Here is a 21,907-nt window from a genome sequence, read left to right as displayed (position 1 = left end):
TCTTTTCCATTATCAATTGACGCATAAGCATCAACTATGTTCTCACCAAGAACACTCAAGAGAGCAGCCTTAAACAGAGTATCCATTTTCTGAAAAGCTTGTGCCTGTTGAGCATCAAGCTCTCCTTTAGGTTTGCCGAGAGTGGCGTCATAGCAACTCATGGTTTGAAACCATAAGACTGCTCTCACGCGCCACCTCTTATAGTGGATACCCTCAAACATAGGAGGTCTCATGGAAGCAGCAAAACCACTTGGGGTAAATTGCCTATAATAAGGTTTTTGGATTGTTGGAAATATGAGCAATTTACCAAATGATTTTATTAACAGAAATACTAGATAAAGCATGACTAATATAATAGAGATAAAACAAGTCACGCGTTCTGACAGAGAGAAGGTGAATAGCTTCTGCATATATGAACCGTAGCCTAGCATATCTATAGCAGACAGTAGAACTAGTTGCATATATGAAGTAGAACCTATCATGTGTAGGACAAGGACTAGAACAAGGAACTGCGGCAGAACCTTTAACAGGAAAGACAACAACATGTACGGGACAGCAGCAGCAGAAGCGCTGGACTTGGGGTCGGTGTCCTCGCGTGCCATGTCGTCGAGGAGGTCGTGGACGTCGGGGAAGAAGTCGTCGTCGGCGACCGGATCGTCCGAGATGAAGAAGCCAGTAGTCGCGTTGAGCGCTCCCCAAAAACCTTATCACCCTTCTCCCGTACAGGACTCAAAAGGTGCGGTTTCAGAGGCCTACTGTCCCGACCTGCGGTGCACGCCGCAAGACGGGATGGGGAAGAACGTAGCAGCAGCGCAGTGCTCAGGAACTTGTGGCGAGAGGAGGAAGAGATTCTGGTGCGTCTCTCTGAGAGGAGCGACCTCCCTTTTATAGGCGCAAGAGAAGGAGGCGAGAGGCTGCGCCGGGAGCTGAAGGGAACGCGGGAGATGAAACGAACAGTCAGCAGCCGAAGGGTGCAGCGTTCGTATTCAATATCCACTACAGCAAAAACTTTCCAGCTCCTGAGTGACCTTTCGTATACCCGTAGTGCGTGGCAAAAATTTAGATATCGGCTCGGCTCATTCCCGCAACCCGTGGTGCGTCGTGACGAGGCATGGCGTGGCGGGCGGCGGAGGAGGAGCGCGCGTGGATATCCCTCTTGTTCTCATGCTCGTACAAGTGGGGAAAGAGCCTCCCTTATAAGGAGGTCCAACTCCCACTAAACTAGCAATGTGGGACTAAACTTTAGTAGTATCCCTTGCCTTGCACAAATGGGCTAAGTGGGCCTCTAGAATTTATTAGGAATTTCTGAAATAGTTATTGGGCTGCCCAAAATAGACTAAATTCCAGCATTTTCATCCCGGAATCCAAGACTTGGTATTCAGAGAGCACCACCATAGATGAAATCCCTGTGTTGTCACCACCATAGATATTTTTTATATCCTAGAATGCAATTTCTTGTATTTGTAATTAACTGTCTATTTACATACACATAAAATAGGTAGTTATGCATTAAAAACCACTTGTAGAGATCTCTACCATGATATTTAAAGAAATTTTAAAAAGTACAAACAATGCATATACATGCAATTCTAAGTAAAAACATTTATCTGTGGGGACATGACAAATTTTATTTTATTTTCCTCAGATTTATCACAGTGAAACAATAATAATACAAACGAGGAAATCAGTGTGCTTCTCTCTTGCGTGCAATGTGTCTCCATAGGTAACATCTTCTGCTCCAACGATTCTTACGAAATTGATCACCAGTCGGAGTCCTCTTCACTCCTAGACGCTTTCTCCCCTTTCTCCAGCCCAAACATGGTGTCATACAATGGCTTATCCATAGTCTCTGGGAGGCAGAACATCAGCAGCCCACCGATGATACCGAACATGCCAAAAACCGCAAACGGCACCCGATCCCCGAACAAGACCACCATGGGTGCTAGTATGGCACCCATTTGCGATGCTTGCGACGTGCATCCCATGGCTACGGTCCGCACCACCGTAGGGAACAACTCGGATGTGTATACTAGCAACAGGTTGTATGTCCCTGACATCCCAAAGATGCCCACCACCCCACATGCCATCCTGACCACCCTAGAGTGACATGAAATTGCAGTTATATATAGAAAATCCCCCTAAATCATCATGCTACCCATATCAAATAAGAAAGCTTTTGATTACCTCATGGAATTGACATCGGCAATGAGGCTGGCAATTGTGCAAAAGATTCCACTGAGAAGCATTGTGCCAATGCCGAGCGGCTTCCTTCCGAAGTGCGGGAGGAGCATGGTAGTGAGTAGGTATGCGGGCATCTCAGCGAGAGAATTAACAACGACACCAATGTACATGTTGATTTTTATGTTGACCACATTGAGGCTTAGTCCGTAGTACACCACTGAGCAAAGGAAGCTGATCGACATCGAGAGCACAAGCCTAACACGAGTCGTCCGCGATTGTAACACATCTAGGATTGATGATGATGCCTGCTCAACCTTCTTATTGATATCGTCCTCATCGTCGAGCTTTAGTGTGATGTTGTCTGGGAAGCTTCTGCGGTTACTGGAAGCAATGTCTCGCAGGACACGCATTGCGTCATCGGTACGCCGGTGGGTAAGGTACCAACGCGGGGACTCAGAGATGAATGGAAGGATGAAAAACATGAATGCAACAGAGGGAAGTGAGGTGACAACATAAAGGAGGCGCCAAGAGGACTGGCATAGCGCGGCGATGCCAGACAGGGCCGCGATACCACTAGAGAAGAAGTAGCAAGTGGACATGCCCGCGGCACCACGGTAGGAAGGCCCGATGGGCTCCGTGGCAAGGACGAAAGAGCAGAGGCAAACACTTCCGGCGCTAAATCCAGTGAGAAGGCGGAAGGATGCATAAACCCAATAGTTTGGGGAGAGAGCTGTGAGGAGGCCGAAAACGGCATTGAGGAAACACACCACCTGGAGGGACCCCTTCCGACCGAGAAAAGAGTCTGACAGGTGTCCAAAGACACCGGCACCTACAACGAGCCATAGTATGATCAGTTCATGAAATAATAACAAGAAAACAAATAAAAAAACTATTAGACTCAACCAGGTGTGGGTTGTGATCTAATTTACCCCAACCATTTCCTAATTAGGCTAATCCTAGTGAAGAAATATTGGGGTCCATGTAGAGGAAGCGATGCAGATATCATCACTTATTTTTTAGAAGCATACGTCGATTAGTGTCATCCTCTGTTCTTTCCGTCTTTTCCCCCTAATAACCGTGTGCATAGTATGAGGAACTGAAGAGATAATGAGTGGCTAATTGTGTAGCATAAACACCAACTTGCTAATTTAAATAAAACCAACACCAATGGATGACAGAAAATACCCATTACTTGTTTAACATATTAATTATGGGCAGTGGTGCCGAAGTGTGTTGCCCGAAAAAGGCCGTCAAGATCTTATTCGGCAGAGCTTTCAGCCAGAGAATCGAGCTCTTGCGTCGACCGCTTCTCCCGTCGTTGTATCTGATTTGATCTGATGGTGCACTCACGAGCAAACACATCGCAACATAAACCAAGTTGCAAAGAAATGACTCCAACACGTCCTGGTGGGGACCGTCTCTCCAACATGTCCTGTGTGGCATGTATCCTATTGGGGATCACACACCGCTCAAGGGTCGCTCACATAAAATATTATCCTCTCCAGCATTGTCTCCTACCTTTCTCCCTTCACCTGCATCTCCGCCCAAATGCCAAGTTCTCCATCCATATCGTCATGCGACCACGTGCGGCTGCCGGTGCTGGCCTTGTCGCACTAGCCATCGTCCTCTGCAGCACCATGCGAGCTCTGCCACCCTTAGCAACAACAAGGGGATCCAAGAAACACCGGTTTGCATCTTCCTGGGACAGCTCGCACCATGGCTACTAGGAACGTACCTAGACTTGGCACTGCGCCTGGTAGCCGCAGCCGGATGTCGATCTTGACGGTGCGGTCAGCCCTGTCGTGCCCTAACAGAGGTCCTTCCCACCAGCCAGCGTCCTCGCCCTAATCTCCCTAACCCAGGGCTAGAGGTGAGATGTTTTGCTTTTGCAACAAAGGGCCTGTTGTAATGGCAACAATGCTCTTGTTGCAAAAGGGCCATGTTTCAGCCCCGCAAAAAAAATCTGCAACAAAATTTATGTTACATAATTTTTTTTGCAACATGACCTCTATTTCTTGTAACAAGACCTCTGTTGCAGAAAATACCGCAACTCCAGCCATGTTGCAAAGGGAGGCTAAACACGTTATTGCTCGGACGGCCATTAGCGTGTCCATCCAATGCTCAGGAAGGTGCCGGATCTTTTCTCTTTATCTGTGGGCCTACGCATAGCGCTGCCCGATAAATAAAGGATTCAAGTGCAAGGATGTTAGCATGTCTAGTCAGTGTCGTGTCTCGCTACACAACAACATTGAATTCGATACCGCCTTCTGCCGACAAAACTCACTAGCACTGACAAACTGTTAGTTGAGACAGCCTCTGATGATCTATTAGTCAAGAAAAACAATCTAGTCATTGATCGTCCATCAGGAATGCATGAGCATTTGCTATCAGACTTCATTGTGTATTTGTGTCCAAGTGCTCCTCTTTGTGAGGACCCGTTGCATTTGAAGTGTGTCTGGGTCGTCTGTGAATCTACATGAAAGGATCAAGTTCAAATATGTGAGGTGGTAAATCGGTGAAGCCGTGTCTCTTCAATGAGGCCATGTGATCATGTCCCTACATGATGTTGGATTGGATGGTGTATTCCATAATGCAGTCAGCGTGTATATTGAGCTAGGAGCTGGATGGTGTAATTCACAAGATGGTGTGTTCTCCAAGGTTGTTCGCGTGACTAAGTAGTCCATATAACATACTTGAGTTGGTATGATAATTCACCAGGTTGAAATTGAAGGGGAATAATCTGGTCCGATATTATCGATCGAGCTGGTTAGTCATCAAACTGTGAATCTTCAACGGGTCAAGATCACGAGGAGCACAAATAGATGAGAAGTCATGTTTGTTGGAAATTCAATCGATCACATCAAATCACATGAACACACATGCACGAAAAACTGATAGCTAAGGGCACGTGTCACGCCCCTCTTTTCTCCTCTTAATTTCTTTTTCTCTTTTTCCTCATTTTCTCTCTTTTCTGGTTTTCTCCTCGATGTTACAAAAACTCATGTAGGCCTCATGTATATATATACATGAAGCAACCGACCTAAGATTGACCTGGACCTGCACGAAGTCCAAACTGGACTAGTGCTAGAAGCCTACTCCCTTCGTCCGGTGAAGAGTGTATATTTGGGTTTGAAATTTGTCCACAAAAGAGTATTCTTTTATCTTCTCAATGCATTTTAAAGTAGAAAAAATGATTCTCTTTCATCAGACGGTAATCAAGACCAATAACATTCTTCGCATGGTCTCCTTAAGACTACCCACAATGGGAGTAATATATGTGGTAAGATCACACATATTTAGATAAAATAGATGATGTGGCAAGTAATTAATGAAGAAAGAGAGTGATGTGGTAACACAGCTAGTTACTAGTACTATGAGTAACATCACACATACCAAGACAAAAATGAGTCTACAACTTAATAAGTGAAGTGTTGCATGACATCGTATATATGTTACTCCCCATTGTGGAGGTAGTAATATAGACTAGTAACATATGCATGTTACTACTCTAAGTTACTCCCCACTGTGGCTAGTCTAATTTCTACATGCATTTAGTTCATTGGGGGTTGGGTAATTAAAGACAGGAGAGATTGTGGCTTGCACCTTTTTAATGCATTTTTACTCCACTGCATAATTTGTCCTAAAATTTATCATGGCCGGTCCTGAGATTTTGGGGGACCCAGGGTGGAGCTTGAAGCTGGGGCCTCTTAATACAAACGTGAAAATAATAATCAATGTATTAGTTTCATGTTTTGGCATCAAAACCCTGTGTAATGTCTCTTAAATTTAGCCGGTTGATTTTATGAAATAAATGTACAAGTGTATAGCTATTGCCCACAACAAGAAACCAAAAATATATCTCCCCCCTTCAGTTTGAACTCTGAATCGTGCCAAAGTTACAAAATCAAGCAGGAAATTATCTACAACTTTCATGTTGTGTTCAAAATTGGTTCTTCATAGAAATAGAATAGTTCTTGCAAAACATAAATTTACTAAAATCTGATAATTCATTTTTGTTAGAAATTAAAATCAGAAAATTCTGGTACAACAGCATTGTTTGATGATATCTGAACAAACATTAATCCAAATTGAGCAAATTCGGTTTTACTGGAAAGCTGTCAACAATCATTCCAACTTTATAATGTTGGTGTCATCTCAAAAATGTATATGATTAGTGCTAGTTTTTAAAACACTAATCATGTTCGATGCTTCAGATATTGAAAACAATTCTAAATATCGACTCCAATTGACAAACTATTTTTGTAAACAATCGAAACTAAGTATTTAAGAACTAGAGAATAGATTCACAAAAAAATAGAACTAGTAGATATAGAAAGGAGGTTAACGTTGATCCGTGGAGCGTTGGTTCGAATTAATTGATCAATTCCGATCCAATCCAGCCAGTTCATTGTACGCTATTGTTGGTCTATTCCTCACGGCCGCTTGTGTCTTGCTCTGGCGGGAGGCCCCCGACGATACCCATGTTCGCGAGTGCATCGAGCGCGAAGCGGCGGCGTGTCTCTGACTCGCAATCAGGGCCCGGGAATTAGGATTGGCAATCTCGTGATCGGAAATTAGGGAAGAAAAGGGAGTACAGGGACGCAGACAACATGCATGACGCAACTGGGATCGGCCTAGGCGATCACGATTGGAGAAGGCTGCCTCTGCATGTACCCCATGATCAAGCTGTCTCCTTGGGCTGTGGCCTATAGGCTGCTGCATACCGGACATAGAGAATACACGATAACCACATGGACCGACTCTGTCTAGGACTCCCACTAAACTCAAACTAGGACACGGCAATACTACTTCCAGCCAGACTGTGCTAACTAGAATTCCTAGCACTAATACATGGCCTGCAAGCTAGGTCCAACACGTCCTAGTTGACTACCTAGTAGACCACGTACAAACTAACTAACCTAATACTCAAGATTACTCTAACAAAGTTTAGGGGGAAATTGTTTCGAATAATCTTGAGTTTAATTGGTTGTGTTTTCTTACTTTTCTGCGGAAAGTTAGGATTAGTTCACGGCCATGTTGCCGAAGACCGCATGCACGAAAGGCCGTACGTACCGATCATGCTGCCGACGAAGAAGACTGCATGGACGAGGCCGACCTTGTACCGCTCGCCACAGACGAGACCCCACTCGGCCACCGTCGAGGAGCCGCTCCCCTGGTCCCACTCCCACCCGGCCGCAGAGCCGGCGCAGCGGTCGCCGCACCTCCCGTCCCCCGCGGGGCACGACATGGCTGGCTCGCGGTCCGCGAAGACCATGACCATGATGTGCATCGCCTCCAGCGTCCACGCCGCCGTCACCAGCACGAAGTGCCGCAGCTGCCACCATCCGAACTCCCCTGCATGCCGCGCTAGCGCGTCGTCGATGCTCATGTGGTGGCCGTCGCTACTGGAGGCCGCGAGGAGCACGTCGGTGGTGGACATGGCCGCGTGCGTGTACTGTACGTTGCGGAGCGAGCGTGATGCTAATATACTCTGGTATATATAGTTTCCTTGGCGCTCTTGGTGTGTGGGTGCAATTTGTAGGCGGAGCGAGTCACCTACATTATTTTTTCGGAATTGTCAAATATCAGTCAACTGAGATTTAACCAAGTCCCAGTCGATGTTATATTGGTGAGATCTTACGTGAAGATTCATGTAAAAAAAAATTTAGTGTTTTTCTTTTTCCCTTTTTATGTATTATGTTACTTGACTGCCACTTGGTTATGCCTTAGTCGACTGAGACCTAACTATACTTTTTTTTCTTTGAAAGAGGAGAAAGCAGCTAGCTAACCAATTTTATTTTGGCCACCAATTAATGCTTTCAACCAGTGTTTTTCTCTGTACAGCCACTGTTACTGAATTAAGCTTATAACCTACTTGGTGGGTGGGAACATCGATCATTAACTTCTTTCCAGCGACCTGGCTGCGATAATGTCGTCCAGCGATAATGTCGTCCACCTGGGTTGATACCTTCGTCTCTTTTTCCTTCGCAAAAAAAAAAAAGAAAAACGATACCACACCAACTCTTCGCTTCCGGATTTAATGCATCACACGTGATGCACGTGCGACCTTACCGGTAGTGTCATGGTCATCACTCTTCTCGAAGCCAACGATGATTTTCTTCCCGCGACTACTACACGAAGTCGACGCGGGCCTTTGAGAAATAGTCGGCCACATACACCAAAGATCAAAGACCGGGCAGCTCCAATTAGGAAGGCGAGCAAGAGATAGAAAAAAACAATGCAAACTTCAAGGCTGAACGGACATGAACCACAGCCAAAACTTTGAGCGACCTCAGCACTGCTCGACGCCATTGCCAAACCACCACTTCCCCTTCCCCCGGCCACCACGACGCCTCGCCAATCAGTACTTCTCTCTAGCGATCTAGCGATGATAATGCACTCAACCCTGATTAATTAGTATCTTTGCTACTATCTTCATCCTGGTTTATTGGTCCTTTTCGTACTTTCTGTCAAAATTTGACCATAGATTTAATTAAAAATATATTAATGCATGTCATAAAAAATAATATCATTGGATTCACATTTGTTTTGGAAAAGGAGGTTAAAACCCCCGGCCTCTGCATCATTTGATGCATATGGCCATCATTGAATTCACATTTGAAAATAGTTTTCAATGATACTAAATTTTGTGACATGCATTAACATTTTGTTAATTAAATCCATAATCAAATTTTGACAGAAAATACGAAGAGAACCAATAAACCAAGACGAAAGTGGTAGCTCTTAGCTGCCGAATTTAATGCATCACACGTGATACACGTGGCTTGATTAAATCCCCCTGTCACTCAATCTAGTCTTCCGGCAGTGTCATGGTCATCACTATTTTCTAGAGCCAGTGGCTTCGACTTCATCGCAGTTGGCCATCAATGCTACCCTTCTTGCAGCAATGCCCAAAGTCGACGCCGGCCTTCACGAACTAATCGGCCACGTACTCCAAAAACCAGGCAACTCCGATTCTCAAGGTGAGCAACGAACACAGAGTACTCCCTCTGTCTTTGAAAGAGTGTACTTCCAACTTTATTGGAGGGTCAAACTATCTCAAAGTTTGACTGAGTTTGTGCAAAAATATGTCAATGCTTGTGAAACCAAATAGGTATATGATGAAAATATATTTTATCATGAATCTAATGCTTCTAATTTGATGGCATAAATGTTGGTCTATTATTGTATAAATACGGTCAAACATAAATAAGTTTGACTTTCCAACAAAGTTGGAAGTACACTCTTTTAAGGACGGAGGGAGTATATAGAGAATCGGATCACACACCACATGGTGTTATGTGGTAAGTAACTTCCAAACATACAATGTCAAGGAAAAGAGGGTCACATCGGGACACAGCGGACATGGCACCGAGGTCTACCAAAACCATGCAGCTAACCCAACCACTGGTCGACACCACCATCAAACCAGGCATCCATGATCTATCTGAACGGTTTGAGACGCGAATTAACCTGTGGTTGAGTTGGTTAGGTGGACAGTGGTATCCCTAACCCATCAGGGTTCAAATCCTGGTGCTCGCATTATTCCTGGATTTATTTCAGGATTTCCGGCGATGCGCTTTCAGTGGGAGGAGACGTTCCCGTCGACGACGAGGTGCCTACGGTGACTTCATAAATCTCAAGATGATATGCCGGCTCAGTCTCTCGGAGGTGCTCATAGAGGTAGGGTGTGCGTGTGTGCGTTCATAGGGGTGAGTGTATGCACGTGTATATGAGCGCTTGTGTCTGTACTGATGCTCAAAAAAAAAACGGTTTGAGACTGTAGCACATCAAAAGCCTTTCCCTGGCTGTCAATCTTTTTTGGCAACTCTGTACAGTTTTACTCCCCACTATAATGAAAAGGCAGAACTCCTGCCATTCCGGTAAAAAGAACAGTCTCAAGCTTGTAACACATGTGACAAAAGTTGGCCTGCACCGCATGTACACAATGACGTAGAAAAGCTACGCCTACGCTAGTGTAGGCTCGCCGCCGGCCGGATACGCCAGTAGACTTCGGGGCTACAAGTCGCCTTCACAGGAAGCTCTCGGCCTGCAAGCGCGGAATCCGCACCTTGCGCTTGAACCAGGCCCGTCGTTGCCGCGGTGCCTCACCTGCCGGGCCACATCGCCCAAGGGAGCAGTGGCGATGTGGGTCGTGGACGCACTCGCTCGCATGCCTCCGCGCAAGGAGGCTCATGGAGTTCACCCAGGTGTCCACTGTGTCATCTGCTGTCGCATGAGGCCATCGCACGCGTGCGTCGCATTGATCGCCACCGCATCGTCCGTCGCCTCGCCATTGTCGTTCATCAAATGAAAATCAAAGCAGCTAATGCACTGCGTACCGTCCAAAATAGTTTATTTTGTGCCCTCATTGGTGCAGCAGAGTCGGTACAGCGGAGGTCCTTCCGCGGGCGCACTGCATGGAGATTTTGCGGCGGCATGCTGTCGTGAGTAGCGAACGAACGATGCCGCATTGGATGGATTGGGTTAATTTAATTAATTAGATTGTTAATTGTGATTAAAACTAACAAATAATAAATCTATCCCTAATCAGACATTACCAATGCTACTCGTGAACCCGTGCAGCGCACGGGCTAGTTTAGTGTCGAGCAACACATAAACTGTAGAAATATTGCCAATGGATTATGTTGTGGGTATATAGTTTTGAAAATTATTATCACCCAAAAAATATTTTAGTTCTCCATGGGCACCCATAGGATAAATAGGATCAAATTCATTGATTTAATTACTGGTTTGATGCTTTACATGTAAACTCATACCGAAAACATGCAGTTAATAGTATTTCATGGTAATCCATATTACAAACAATTAGTTAATGATTAGACACTTTGTATGTCTTCATGGGAATGAATTTTTTGTTCGGCTGGTTCTTTTGATTCATAGGCGAATTTTAGTTCTATTAGTTTCTAAATCTTCTACTGTTTTGCTAGATTCTTATTTTAGGTGAATTGGTCTAACTTTTTGTATGCCAACTGTTGTGGCTTATGAAATGCTTCTATTCGGCACCAGATTGCATGATCAGAAATAGTGGGAGCATATGCACATGTGATCTCTCCATTCAATAAACATAATAGGACTTCTCTATTCGAAAACCCAATTCGGTGCCCAGGCTCATCTGCACCCGGTCAGAAAAAAATAAAATAAATGTTAAAAAATTCAAATAATTCCAAAAAAAATCGTGTGGTAGATAAGTTTATGCGTGAGGTTTGCTCCAAATTTTAACTTATTTGGATATGTGAGCAGCTCTCAGCAAAAAAACGTATCGGGTCAGAACAGTGTGTGAACAGTGAACTTTTTTACAGACCCTAAATTCGTCTTTTTTGCTGAGAGTTCTTCAGATGTCCAAATGACTTGAAACTTGGAGCTCACCTCATGCATAAACTTATCTACCACACAAAAAAATTGGAATTTTTTGAATTTGTTTTGATTTTTTCCGTCAGGGCGGGTGAAGATGAGCTCGGGAGCAGAAACACTGCACTCTTCCCTATTTCTTTTATATGGACAGATACACGAAATGGCTGAACTAAAATTCAGGGAACATGTATAAGCATATGAACTAAAATCAATTGTTATTCATTAAAGGCTTTTTTTTGGCCTCAAGAAAGTGTGCTCTAGTACTCAATTAACTAAATCTCTCCATGCTTCTGCTTAGATAATTTAAGTAGTTCTAAAGTATCATTACAGTATGTATAAGAGCGATTACAGCCAAACATGGAAACTATTTATAGAATTGAAAGAAGGAGAAAAATACCAAGCTACTTGTATGTATGAAAGCCAAAGGAACATACATAAGCATTTTCTAATAAATAACCTTGTATATAAATTAAGAACATGAAGCTGGAATAGGTCAATTTGCCAGAGCGTTCGCTGTTAACCACAAGTTCGGATGTTTGAGCCCTCCTTCTAGCCCATTTTTTATCCCACCCCCCCCCCCTTTTTTTTTTCTTTACCTCTTCCAAATTCTCATCATTGCTCTAATAAGTCCCGTACCTTTTCCAAATTGTCATCATTGAAAGAAGGAGAAAAGTACCAAGCTACTTGTATGCAAATTGAACATTTTTTATGGCAACTTTCTTGACGTGAGGATGGCAAGTTAAGTTGGCATGCATGGCAATTTCCTAGCAAAAAACAAATTGCGGGATGCCATGATTAACAACTATAAACTTGGCATCCTCGTGTGAACTAAAGTTGCCATAAAAAAACGTTCGATTTGCCATGGGCAAATCCGAACGTTCGAGATTTATCTTTTCTGTTTCTTTTTACATATAAATTTATACCATTGGTCTTTTTCATTTTTGTAATCTCCCACTGTTGCTCACTGTCTTTTTTGGGAAATTCCCATGATTCGGAGTTCTTTCGTCCGTTGTCGACAGTAGCATTGCATGCATGGCATGGATCAGGGGTGTATACCGTCGCAGTGGAAGAGGTCGGCATTTCTCGTACGCTGACCGGCGATTAACATGGCACGTGTTATTAGATCTCTATGTACTACACATTCCCTTCTCAAGCTGCTGTCTCATTTCTCTATGTTTTTCAGAAGTGCATGCACTTCCTCCAGTCCATCGGACATATATATAAAAGACCATCTAACTAACGATGTACAATAGCATGCTATTTAGATTCACACACATAAAAAGAGGAAACCTAGAGTCACTCGACATGACCCACGGCAATATATACAGGGAAGGACGTACATCCATGCATGAACACAAGGCAAACCATCCATATCGTTAGCTTTCCGGGGTGCGCGGGCATCTACGGGAGAACCCGTCTTCTCATGGGCATGGGGCCAAACCTATCCACCTCCAGCCAACCATAGTACCAGAACGGCTGCGGCACCGGCCATCTGCCATCCATAGTTTAATTTCTCCACTATATTGTATCCCCTCCGTAAAGAAATATAACAGCATTTAGATTATCAAAGTAGTAATCTAAATGTTCTTATATTTCTTTACAGAGAGAGTCAGTCGTAGTTCAAATAAAACAGTCCCAAACAACTAACAGTTTCAGTAGGGAACATAAACAAATTGATTCTACCGGTTTCGGTTGTTCATCCCGTCTTGCCCTTCGTCCAATCTGCGAACAACGCCTCTGGTCTTCCTCCTGTTGCCCGATGAGGTTTTTATAGTGTGATTAAGATCCTTGAAAAACATAAATTTGTATTGAGAGTGAGTAGCAGAGAGAGAAGGAAGAACATACTTTTTTCCAACTCGAGACCCAACAGATGCAGGACTTCACATATTTGCTTGCAAGGTAGGAAAGGAGTTCCTCTGTGCCTTCCATTGTAAAAGTTCATGCCGACGAGGCTCTCATTGAAAAAGTTAACCAGGGAGCCCTCGATCCCAATCTATTCCCTCCGGGCCTTTTTAGTTTGCATATAAAAGTTGTCTGCAGTCAACAACATTAGATGCATCATGACTTTAGTTTTCATATTGTATAAATTTAGCATTGTAGATGTTAATATTTTTTCATATAAATATGGCCAAACTTTATGATATTTGACTTCAGATAATTCTTATATGCAGAGGAAAAAGCACCGGAGGGAGTACAAGAAAACATCAGTCGTACAGTACAAAAGGTTAGCTGGTTAGTGGATGCATCCAAAGGCGGGTAAGGTGACCGCTCCATCAGAGTCTGATGCAATGCGACTATATAAACCACCCTGTAGAAAATATGCGACAGAAATTCACCTTCATGATTTTACAGTCTGACAGCCTAAGGTCCCTGCGACGAAATGCGCTACGCTTGTCCACGTCTTCATCATTTTCATAGAACACTTGTCTACTTTTTTCAGTGCACAGTGTCCATTTTTAATGTACAAGTGAAACATTTCTCTGATACATGTTGTACATTTCTCAAATACATGATGTATATACTTTCTTTTTCTTCAAAACATATTATGCACAATTTTTGGTATGCATGGTCAATGTTTTTGCAAATACATGTTGAACATTTTTAATGGCAATATTTTTTTAAACTATGATAGAATTTTCTTAGATTGCAGAAAAATATTTCGAACTTCCATGGACATATTTCTGGGAACATGATAATATTTCTTTTAGAATGTCACAATTTTTGTTCAAATGCAAGAATATTTCTGTGAAATGTAATGTACATATTTTTAATGGTGAAAACATTTTTTGTACTACACAAACATTTTTTTGTACATTGCATACATATTAATAAAAATCACATACTTTTTTTTAAAATCAGGAAAAATTTGACATTGACACAAACATTTTTTAAAGATATCAACTTCTAAAAATCATGCTAACATTTTTTATACTGCGTTAATATTTGAAAAGTCACTTTTAATTTTTTATTTAAATTGAAGTTTTCAAATATACCCATTAAAAAAACAAGATTAGCTTGATGTCAACGTGGCTAACCCATATTTTACTGGGCAGGCCCACCCCCATATCCTTGTACTCCCTCCTTCCATCTATATAGGGCCGAATGCGTTTTTTAAGACCGCCTTTGGCTATTGACAAGATTAATAGTACATGACATGCACAATGTGAAAACTATATCATTAAAAGCTCCTTTCACACACGAATTTAATGGTGTGCTTTGTGTAAGTTGCATGTCATATATTATTGCTCTAGTATTTGGTCAAAGTTAGCCTCGAAAAACGCATTAGGCTCAATATAGATGGAAGGAGGGAGTAGCTGCGCTGGCCAGGCTGCCTTCTGCGTCCATATACACCAGCGCGAGAACTATGTCTCACATTGAGCCAGTTATTTTATTCTTTTTCAGGTTTTTGGTTTTCTTCCCATTTCATCTCTTTTTCAACGTCTCTTTCTCCATTTTTACTGTTTTTCTTTTCTATTTTCATTTCTTTTGTTTTATTCGTTTTCTTTGGTTTCTTTAATCTCCCATTTTTTCTTTTTTTAACTTGTCTCTTTGGTTTTTTTTGTTTTTTTATGGTTTTCTTTGTTTCTTTTGGTTTTTATTTTGCATTATTTCTGTATGTCAATCTGTTTTGTCTAATACACGTTTAATATTTTTACAACACAAATTTAACAATTTTAATACATAGTAGAAAAAATTTCGATGCACATTTTTAATTTATTTTGAATGCTTGATTAACAATTTTTAAATACAAGATTAATTTTTTAATACATGGTCAACATTTTTTCCTATACAAAATTTTTCATTTAACACCTTTTCAAATGTTTAATAAACATTTTTCAAATACAAGATTAGCATTTTCCTTATACATGGTCAACATCTTTTCTTTTTACATTTAACATTTTTCAAATGCATGATTAATATTTTTTGAAAAGCAATATTAACGTTTTTTTGACACATTGTCAACATTTTTTCTGAACACATTTAAGATTTTTCAAATGCTTCATTAACATATTTCAAATACTTGTTAAGTATTTTTGAAATGCTTGACTAATAGTTTTAAATAGATGCTAAAACAATTTCATCATTTTTAATACATGGTCACCATTTTTTTAAACGTGTTTAACATTTTTAATAACTTTTTCAACATTTTTTCAAAATAATTATTAACATTTTTATATACATGAACAAATTTGTTTCATCATTTTTATACATGGTAAACACTTTTTCTGTACACAATTAAAACTTTCGAAATGCTTGCTTAACATTTTTCGACACTTGTTGAACATTTTTTCAAATGCTCGATTAACTTTATTTAAATACATGATCAATTTGTTTCATATACATTTTTTTTGTATTCATTTGTTGTATAGATAACAAACATCTTCTCTGTAAAAATTTAACAAAAATGCTTGATAACATTTTTCAGATGTTCTATATAGAATATTTGGAAGTATTAACAAAATTAAAAAATAAAAGAAAAAACATGAAAAAAGCAAAACAGAAAACTAGGTTGTTGATTCCCTCTGGCTCAACTCATGGCAGCCCTTCAACGAGGGTTCCCTCTGTCCTGAAGAAGATACATAGGGACGCCCATATATCAGCCCAAATCCTATTTGTGACAATAAACAGGGATGGGCCGGCCGATGGATAGGTCTTCCCAAGAAGGAGCTGGTCCCGGTTTTGTGAAGCTTCCGAGCTAGGTTTTTGTTTTATTTTTCTGGACCGGTTTTGTTTGGTTTCTTTTCATATATTTCTATATATTTTTTCTTTTTTCAAATTCATGAAACTTGTTTTCATTCAAGGCACTTTTTCCAACTCTCAAACTATTTTTCCAGTTCGCAATTTTTCCATCTTTTTTTGAATTCATGAACTATTTTTTCTCAAAAATCAACGCACTTTTTTCAAATTCACGAACCTTTTAAAATTTCATTAACAATCAATTTTGTTTTTTTGACTTTTTTCTAAATATATGGATACTTTACCAATTTTTGAAATTTTAAAGTTTTCGTGAATGTTCTCTATATATATGATTTCTTTGAAATTTTTTGAACTTTTTGTTTAAAGTTCATGGATTTCTTTTGAAAAAATCATAATTTTTTAGAATTTTATGAACTTTTAACATTTTTATGAACTGATTTCAAACCCACAAACTCTTTTCACTTTCTACAAACTTTACTTCAAAACGAGTGAACTTTACTTAAATTTATGAACTATTGTTTTTAAAATCAAATATTTTTTCCTTTTCGATATTTGTTGCAAAATTTGATGAATTTTTTAAAATTCATTACAATTTTCTCAAAAATTGTTTTACTTTTGTTAAAATCCATAGAACTTTTTCTAGAATATATGAACCTATTTTCTTCACTTTATTATCATTTTCCCTAATTTCTTTTTCAAGTCTATTAACTTTTTCCAATCCAAGTTGTTTCATTATTGTTTTACGGAAAATTCAGATCCATTGAAAAAAAGTCAACCGGTCAATGATGAGCTGCTGAACAACTGATTGGTTGAATAGTTTCCAGTCAAGCATCGGCTGATGGAGCGAAGGGAAGGCTCGGGTAGAGTGAAACCTCTTATTTTCTGAAAACACGGACATGGTTCAAAAACATGAAGAGAATGCTCAGATTGGGTACTAATTAAAATTTGAGAATATTTTCTAAAAAACATTATTATTTTTTTGAATATGTGTACACATTTTTGTAAAAGGAGTTATTTTGAAAGTCTATTTTTTTGAAATTTCTATTTTCTGAATATCATGAGTAAACTTGAAATTTAGTAAACTGTGATCAATTTTAGAAAACATGAATATTAAGTCAAATGTTTGTTTTTTGAAAAAAATACCATTTTCTATTTTTAAATTTTAGTTAATTTTGAAATTTCTAATTTTTTTAAAATTAGAAAGTTTTAAAAATGTTGAATTTTTAAATAAATTCAGACCAACCGAAAAATAAAAGAAGAAAAGAAACCAATAAACTAAGAAAATGGGCAAAGGAAAAAAAACATGAATTTGTTTTGGAACCAAACCCTTGGGGATTGGGTTGATCTCTCTCTCTGAATTCTCATTTTGTTTCCTGAGTCCCAATTCCCTATTGATTACAAAACCTTCCTCTTATGTCTTACAGATATATCAATCACGAAAATTTTAAAAATGTGATAATGCCAAAACTTGTAAAATATAGAAGTTAGATTCGATGATATACCATATCAATGTGACACCACAATTGTTTCAGTTTACATGATCTGTTTTGCTCAAAAGTTTACATGCGTAACCAATCCAGTTGTTTGAAACTGCACAAAGATTGAGTAGAACTCCATGAGAAGGTGCAAATGAAGAAGGATTGTAGCAAAATCTCTTGTAAGAGGACCACAGATGGCAGGCAACACCACTGACACATCTTTTGTTGCATGCTACAATGAAGTAGGGAAAGAACGTTAATTATTTTGTTGATCATGCCATCCTACTTGCTCACCTCCGGGACGGGTGCCATGCAGCCACGCTTGCTCGCCATTGACTCCTTGCTCGACGCTTAAGCCGCCTTCGTGAACTTTGCGCTCAGGCCCGCGTCTTGCAGTTCCTCCCCGTCCTCTGCTCTAGTGTAGCTCACAGTCATCGCCAACACCAAGACCAAAGTTGTGCGTGCATCCAAGGTAGACGACATGGCAACGCGTGCACAAGGTGGTTTTGGACGACGATGGGAAGGAAGACGCACCCCGAGGACGCATGCAACCTTAGTGAGTCACAACCTTGTCTTTGCAGCCGATTGCGTGAACCAGCTCGTCACGAGGTGCAGCTGTGTGTCTCCCGCAGCGGTGGCAGCCAGCCGTGCATTCGCAAGGCATTCGATGAAATGCGCAAGAAAGAGAAGGGGGATATGGATATTGAGAGGGTGGTCCCTAAGCCTGCCTAACGATTGAGTCAAACGATGTGCGGTTCAGGTGCCACATCATCACTTACTGTGGGAACCACCCGTTAGATTCAACGTCAATGCGCGCATATTTGAGTGATCAGTGTTTTGACAAAAAGATTACTGAGTGCCAACAATCTTTTTGAAAAAAAAATGTAACATTTTTTTTTCAAAAATGAGACCGCAATTGTGATAGTTTTTGGCGATTTACTCGGACGACCTGTTCAATGGGAATTAAAACCGTATAACTATTAAGAAGGTGTTGTGTGTATGTAAGCCATGTCGCACATCTTCAATGGGAATTAAAACCGTATAACTATTAAGAAGGTGTTGTGTGTATGTAAGCCATGTCGCACATGTTCAATGGAAATTAAAACCGTATAACTATTAAGAAGGTGTTGTGTGTATGTAAGCCATGTCGCACATCTTCAATGGGAATTCATAAGTTGAGGGAATTGAGGAAGGAGAGGTTAGCATTGCTGGAGGGGGCGTCTATCTGCATACATTTACTCCGGACGACCTGTTCCTCCACCTCATCAACAAAGTCATTTGGCTGCTACAGTTAATTACCTCAATCTACACGTTAATTAGGTTGCCATAACAGCCTGCAAATGAAAGAGAAAGACCCATCCTATTCTATCTATCCTATGATGACTTTGCCTGTTCCCTACAAATTTGCAGAGAAAAACATACGACGACTACTACTGTTAGATGCCCTACGGCAAAAACAAAAGAATGACACTACACGGCACGACAAACGCAAAAACAAAATTCAAGTGGTGTAGTTTAGAGGATACAATCAAAATGCAAACCCGATCGATGCAACTACACTGTACGTCTGTCCCTCGTATACATCATATGGGATCACCATTAACTAATTTTCCATCCCTTCCAAATACAACAATATCATAATTAATTACTCAAAAGCTCATACATAGATCATACAATGTGCATGTAGCACAAATTTCTTTGAACAGTCAATATATATGGCTGTACTTTTACCATTTTCCAGAGTATATATACCATTATCACTTGACGCGCGCGATCTCTTGGATGAACCTCTTGAGGTTCCCATGCGACGAACCACCCTCCGCGACTGCCTTATCCGCCTTCTTCTTCCACTCGGCCGCCTTCCGTCTCATCGCCCCGTCACCCATCAGCTCCCTCACCGCTGCCTCCACCTCTTCCCGCCCGGCCTGGCGCGCCATCTCAATGCCGACCTGCCACTCGTCACATGCGTACCTGCAGTTGGTCACCTGCTCGGCGAAGAACGGCCAGCATACCATTGGCATGCCAGCACGCAGGCTCTCCAGCGTCGAGTTCCACCCACAGTGGGTCAAGAAACCACCAGTTGCGCGGTGCTCCAGAACCACCTCCTGGTCGCACCACCCCACCATCAGCCCCCTCCCCGCCACCTCGTCCACGAACCCCTCAGGCAGGCCGCCGTCCCGCACCATGTCAGGCCGGACAACCCATAGGAACGGGCTGCCGGCGCCGGCCAACCCTCGTGCAAACTCCACCATCTGCTCGGCCGACACTACTGTTATGCTCCCGAAGTTGACGTACACAACGGAGCCATCCGGCTGCTTGTCCAGCCACGAAGTGCATACGTTGTCCTCTTTCCACAGGCTCGAGGTGAGGGAGGGAAGGTAGGAAGGCATCGAGACGAGAGGTCCGACGGTGATGGTGTTGGGTAGACGCTCGCGGATGGCGGCCAGCGATGTGTGCTCTAGGTCGTCGAAGGTGTTGAGGAGGATGCCGTCGGCGGCAGGAGCATCCAGCTCGCACTGCTTGATGTTGATGTTCACCATGACGTCGTCGGCGTCGGTGGTGCGGATGAAAGTTGGGAGGTCGCGGAGACGGACGCTGCCGATCATTCCGGTTATCCAGCTCACAGGAGTGTCGAGGTAACCGTCCGTGAAGCAGCTCTCGTCTGTTGTGCATGTGTACAGGTCATTAGATAGGATATTATGTTACACACACACACACACACACACACACACACACACACACACACACACACTTAAACAACAGTAGATAGATTTCGAGAGGGAACAAGTTATGTTTGAAGGCAAAGTGGCAAGCGGCAGCGGGGAGGTCCGACGCCGGAGCCAGGAGCGATCCGGAGCCACGGACGATGCGTCAGCGACGTCGCCGATGGAGGGAGAAGTCAGAGGTTGACGGGTTCAGGTCCGACGGACGGGGAGGTCTCTGGCTATTGATTGCCCCGCGGTTTAGAAGGATAGCCTGCGGCGGCGGCAAGGCGGCAGAGGAGGTGGCTCATGCCGGGCAAGGTGTGTGTGGCAGCGGCACCAACTGCAGGTGACGGTAGCAGGAAGAAGAAGAACAAAGCTAGAGGAGGAGGGCCGCTAGAAAGAGTAAATCGACCCCCCTTGTTTTGATCGTTCCTGAAAGAGAGCCATGAAATCCAATGTTGTTGAATTCATTCATTTTGAGTCATGATCGTTAACCATAGTGATCGTTAAGTGTCGCTTATATTCCCACTATAATTAGTGGTAGATGTCCACTGCCAGTTGAGTTGTCCGTATGACTGACTGTGATATCATGTTTCTTTTTGCGGGGTTAGTGTGATATCATGTTGACGTACGATTTAGAAATTAAAGTACAATAGAACGAGTGGATTAAACTCATTTACCTTTGAATGGCACGTAGCCTCTCTTGACAAGCTGATCAAAGTTGAGATATGCCAGGAGCCCACATGCGCTGGTCGTGAAGAACAGATAGGCTGGCAGCCCCATCTCCTTGGCCACGTGGACCACAAACCCCATGGCGCCGTCGGCGATGACGCAGGTCACCGGCGGGACGCCCTCGGTGCGGCTGAGCCTCTCGACGAGCTCCGTGACATGGCCAGGGCACGTCCGCCTCGTGGCCTCACAGAGCTTCCAGATGTCCTGGGTGGCATCGAGGTCTGCCGGCGGGAGCCCGTCAGGAATTGTCTCGACTCGAAAGCCCGGGACCTCCTCGACGGCGCCCGGCCCGCGGGACCGGAGGAGGCGGCGATGGTTGTGCTCGGTGTGGACGAAGGTGATGTGGAATGAGTGCGTGTGCAGGGCCTTGGCCAGCCTCAGCAACGGGTTCACGTGGCCTTGAGCCGGGTAGGGGATGAGCAGGACGTGCGGCTTGGCCTTGGCCGACTGCGAGGACGCCATGTTTTTCTCTACTTTGCTTGCTTCTGTGGATCCTCCGTGTGTCGTGAGGAAAGTCTGTGCAGTTAGCTGCTTATATGAAGAAAGAATAAGTTCGAGCCTGTAGCATGACGGAGACTGAGACTGACATTGCCGCTTTCGTCAAAGCATCAACAACTCTGCTTTTCCGATGCAACTGCAACGTTCATAGCCGTAAAAAAAACTGCAATCCCAATCCAAGTCGCACCCAAAATCTCACTAACAACCGATTTTCTTTTAAAACACAATTACAGCAAGCGC

The 21,907-nt window shown here is 42.5% G+C and overlaps 2 protein-coding genes across 2 annotated transcripts; both read right to left on the bottom strand.

Annotated features, from left to right (window-relative positions):
• Positions 1-1,622: 1,622 nt before the first annotated feature.
• On the bottom strand, positions 1,623-7,653 carry LOC125527606 (organic cation/carnitine transporter 4-like). Its single transcript, XM_087525164.1, has 3 exons — positions 7,255-7,653; positions 2,185-3,010; positions 1,623-2,097 (listed from the first exon to the last, which is right to left on the bottom strand). Exons 1-3 carry the CDS (start codon positions 7,619-7,621, stop codon positions 1,761-1,763), a joined length of 1,530 nt encoding a protein of 509 aa, XP_087381290.1. The 5' UTR covers positions 7,622-7,653; the 3' UTR covers positions 1,623-1,760.
• An 11,564-nt stretch (positions 7,654-19,217) lies between these two features.
• On the bottom strand, positions 19,218-21,661 carry LOC147974078 (UDP-glycosyltransferase 85A2-like). Its single transcript, XM_087525163.1, has 2 exons — positions 21,118-21,661; positions 19,218-20,394 (listed from the first exon to the last, which is right to left on the bottom strand). Exons 1-2 carry the CDS (start codon positions 21,629-21,631, stop codon positions 19,490-19,492), a joined length of 1,419 nt encoding a protein of 472 aa, XP_087381289.1. The 5' UTR covers positions 21,632-21,661; the 3' UTR covers positions 19,218-19,489.
• Positions 21,662-21,907: the final 246 nt, after the last annotated feature.

This window comes from Triticum urartu, chromosome 5A (assembly GCF_056163025.1).
Source record: "Triticum urartu cultivar PI428250 chromosome 5A, HENAU_Tu73, whole genome shotgun sequence".
Lineage (NCBI taxonomy): Eukaryota > Viridiplantae > Streptophyta > Magnoliopsida > Poales > Poaceae > Triticum > Triticum urartu.
The sequence above is the reverse complement of the archived record's forward strand: the minus strand, read 5'-3'. Positions and strand labels throughout refer to the sequence as shown.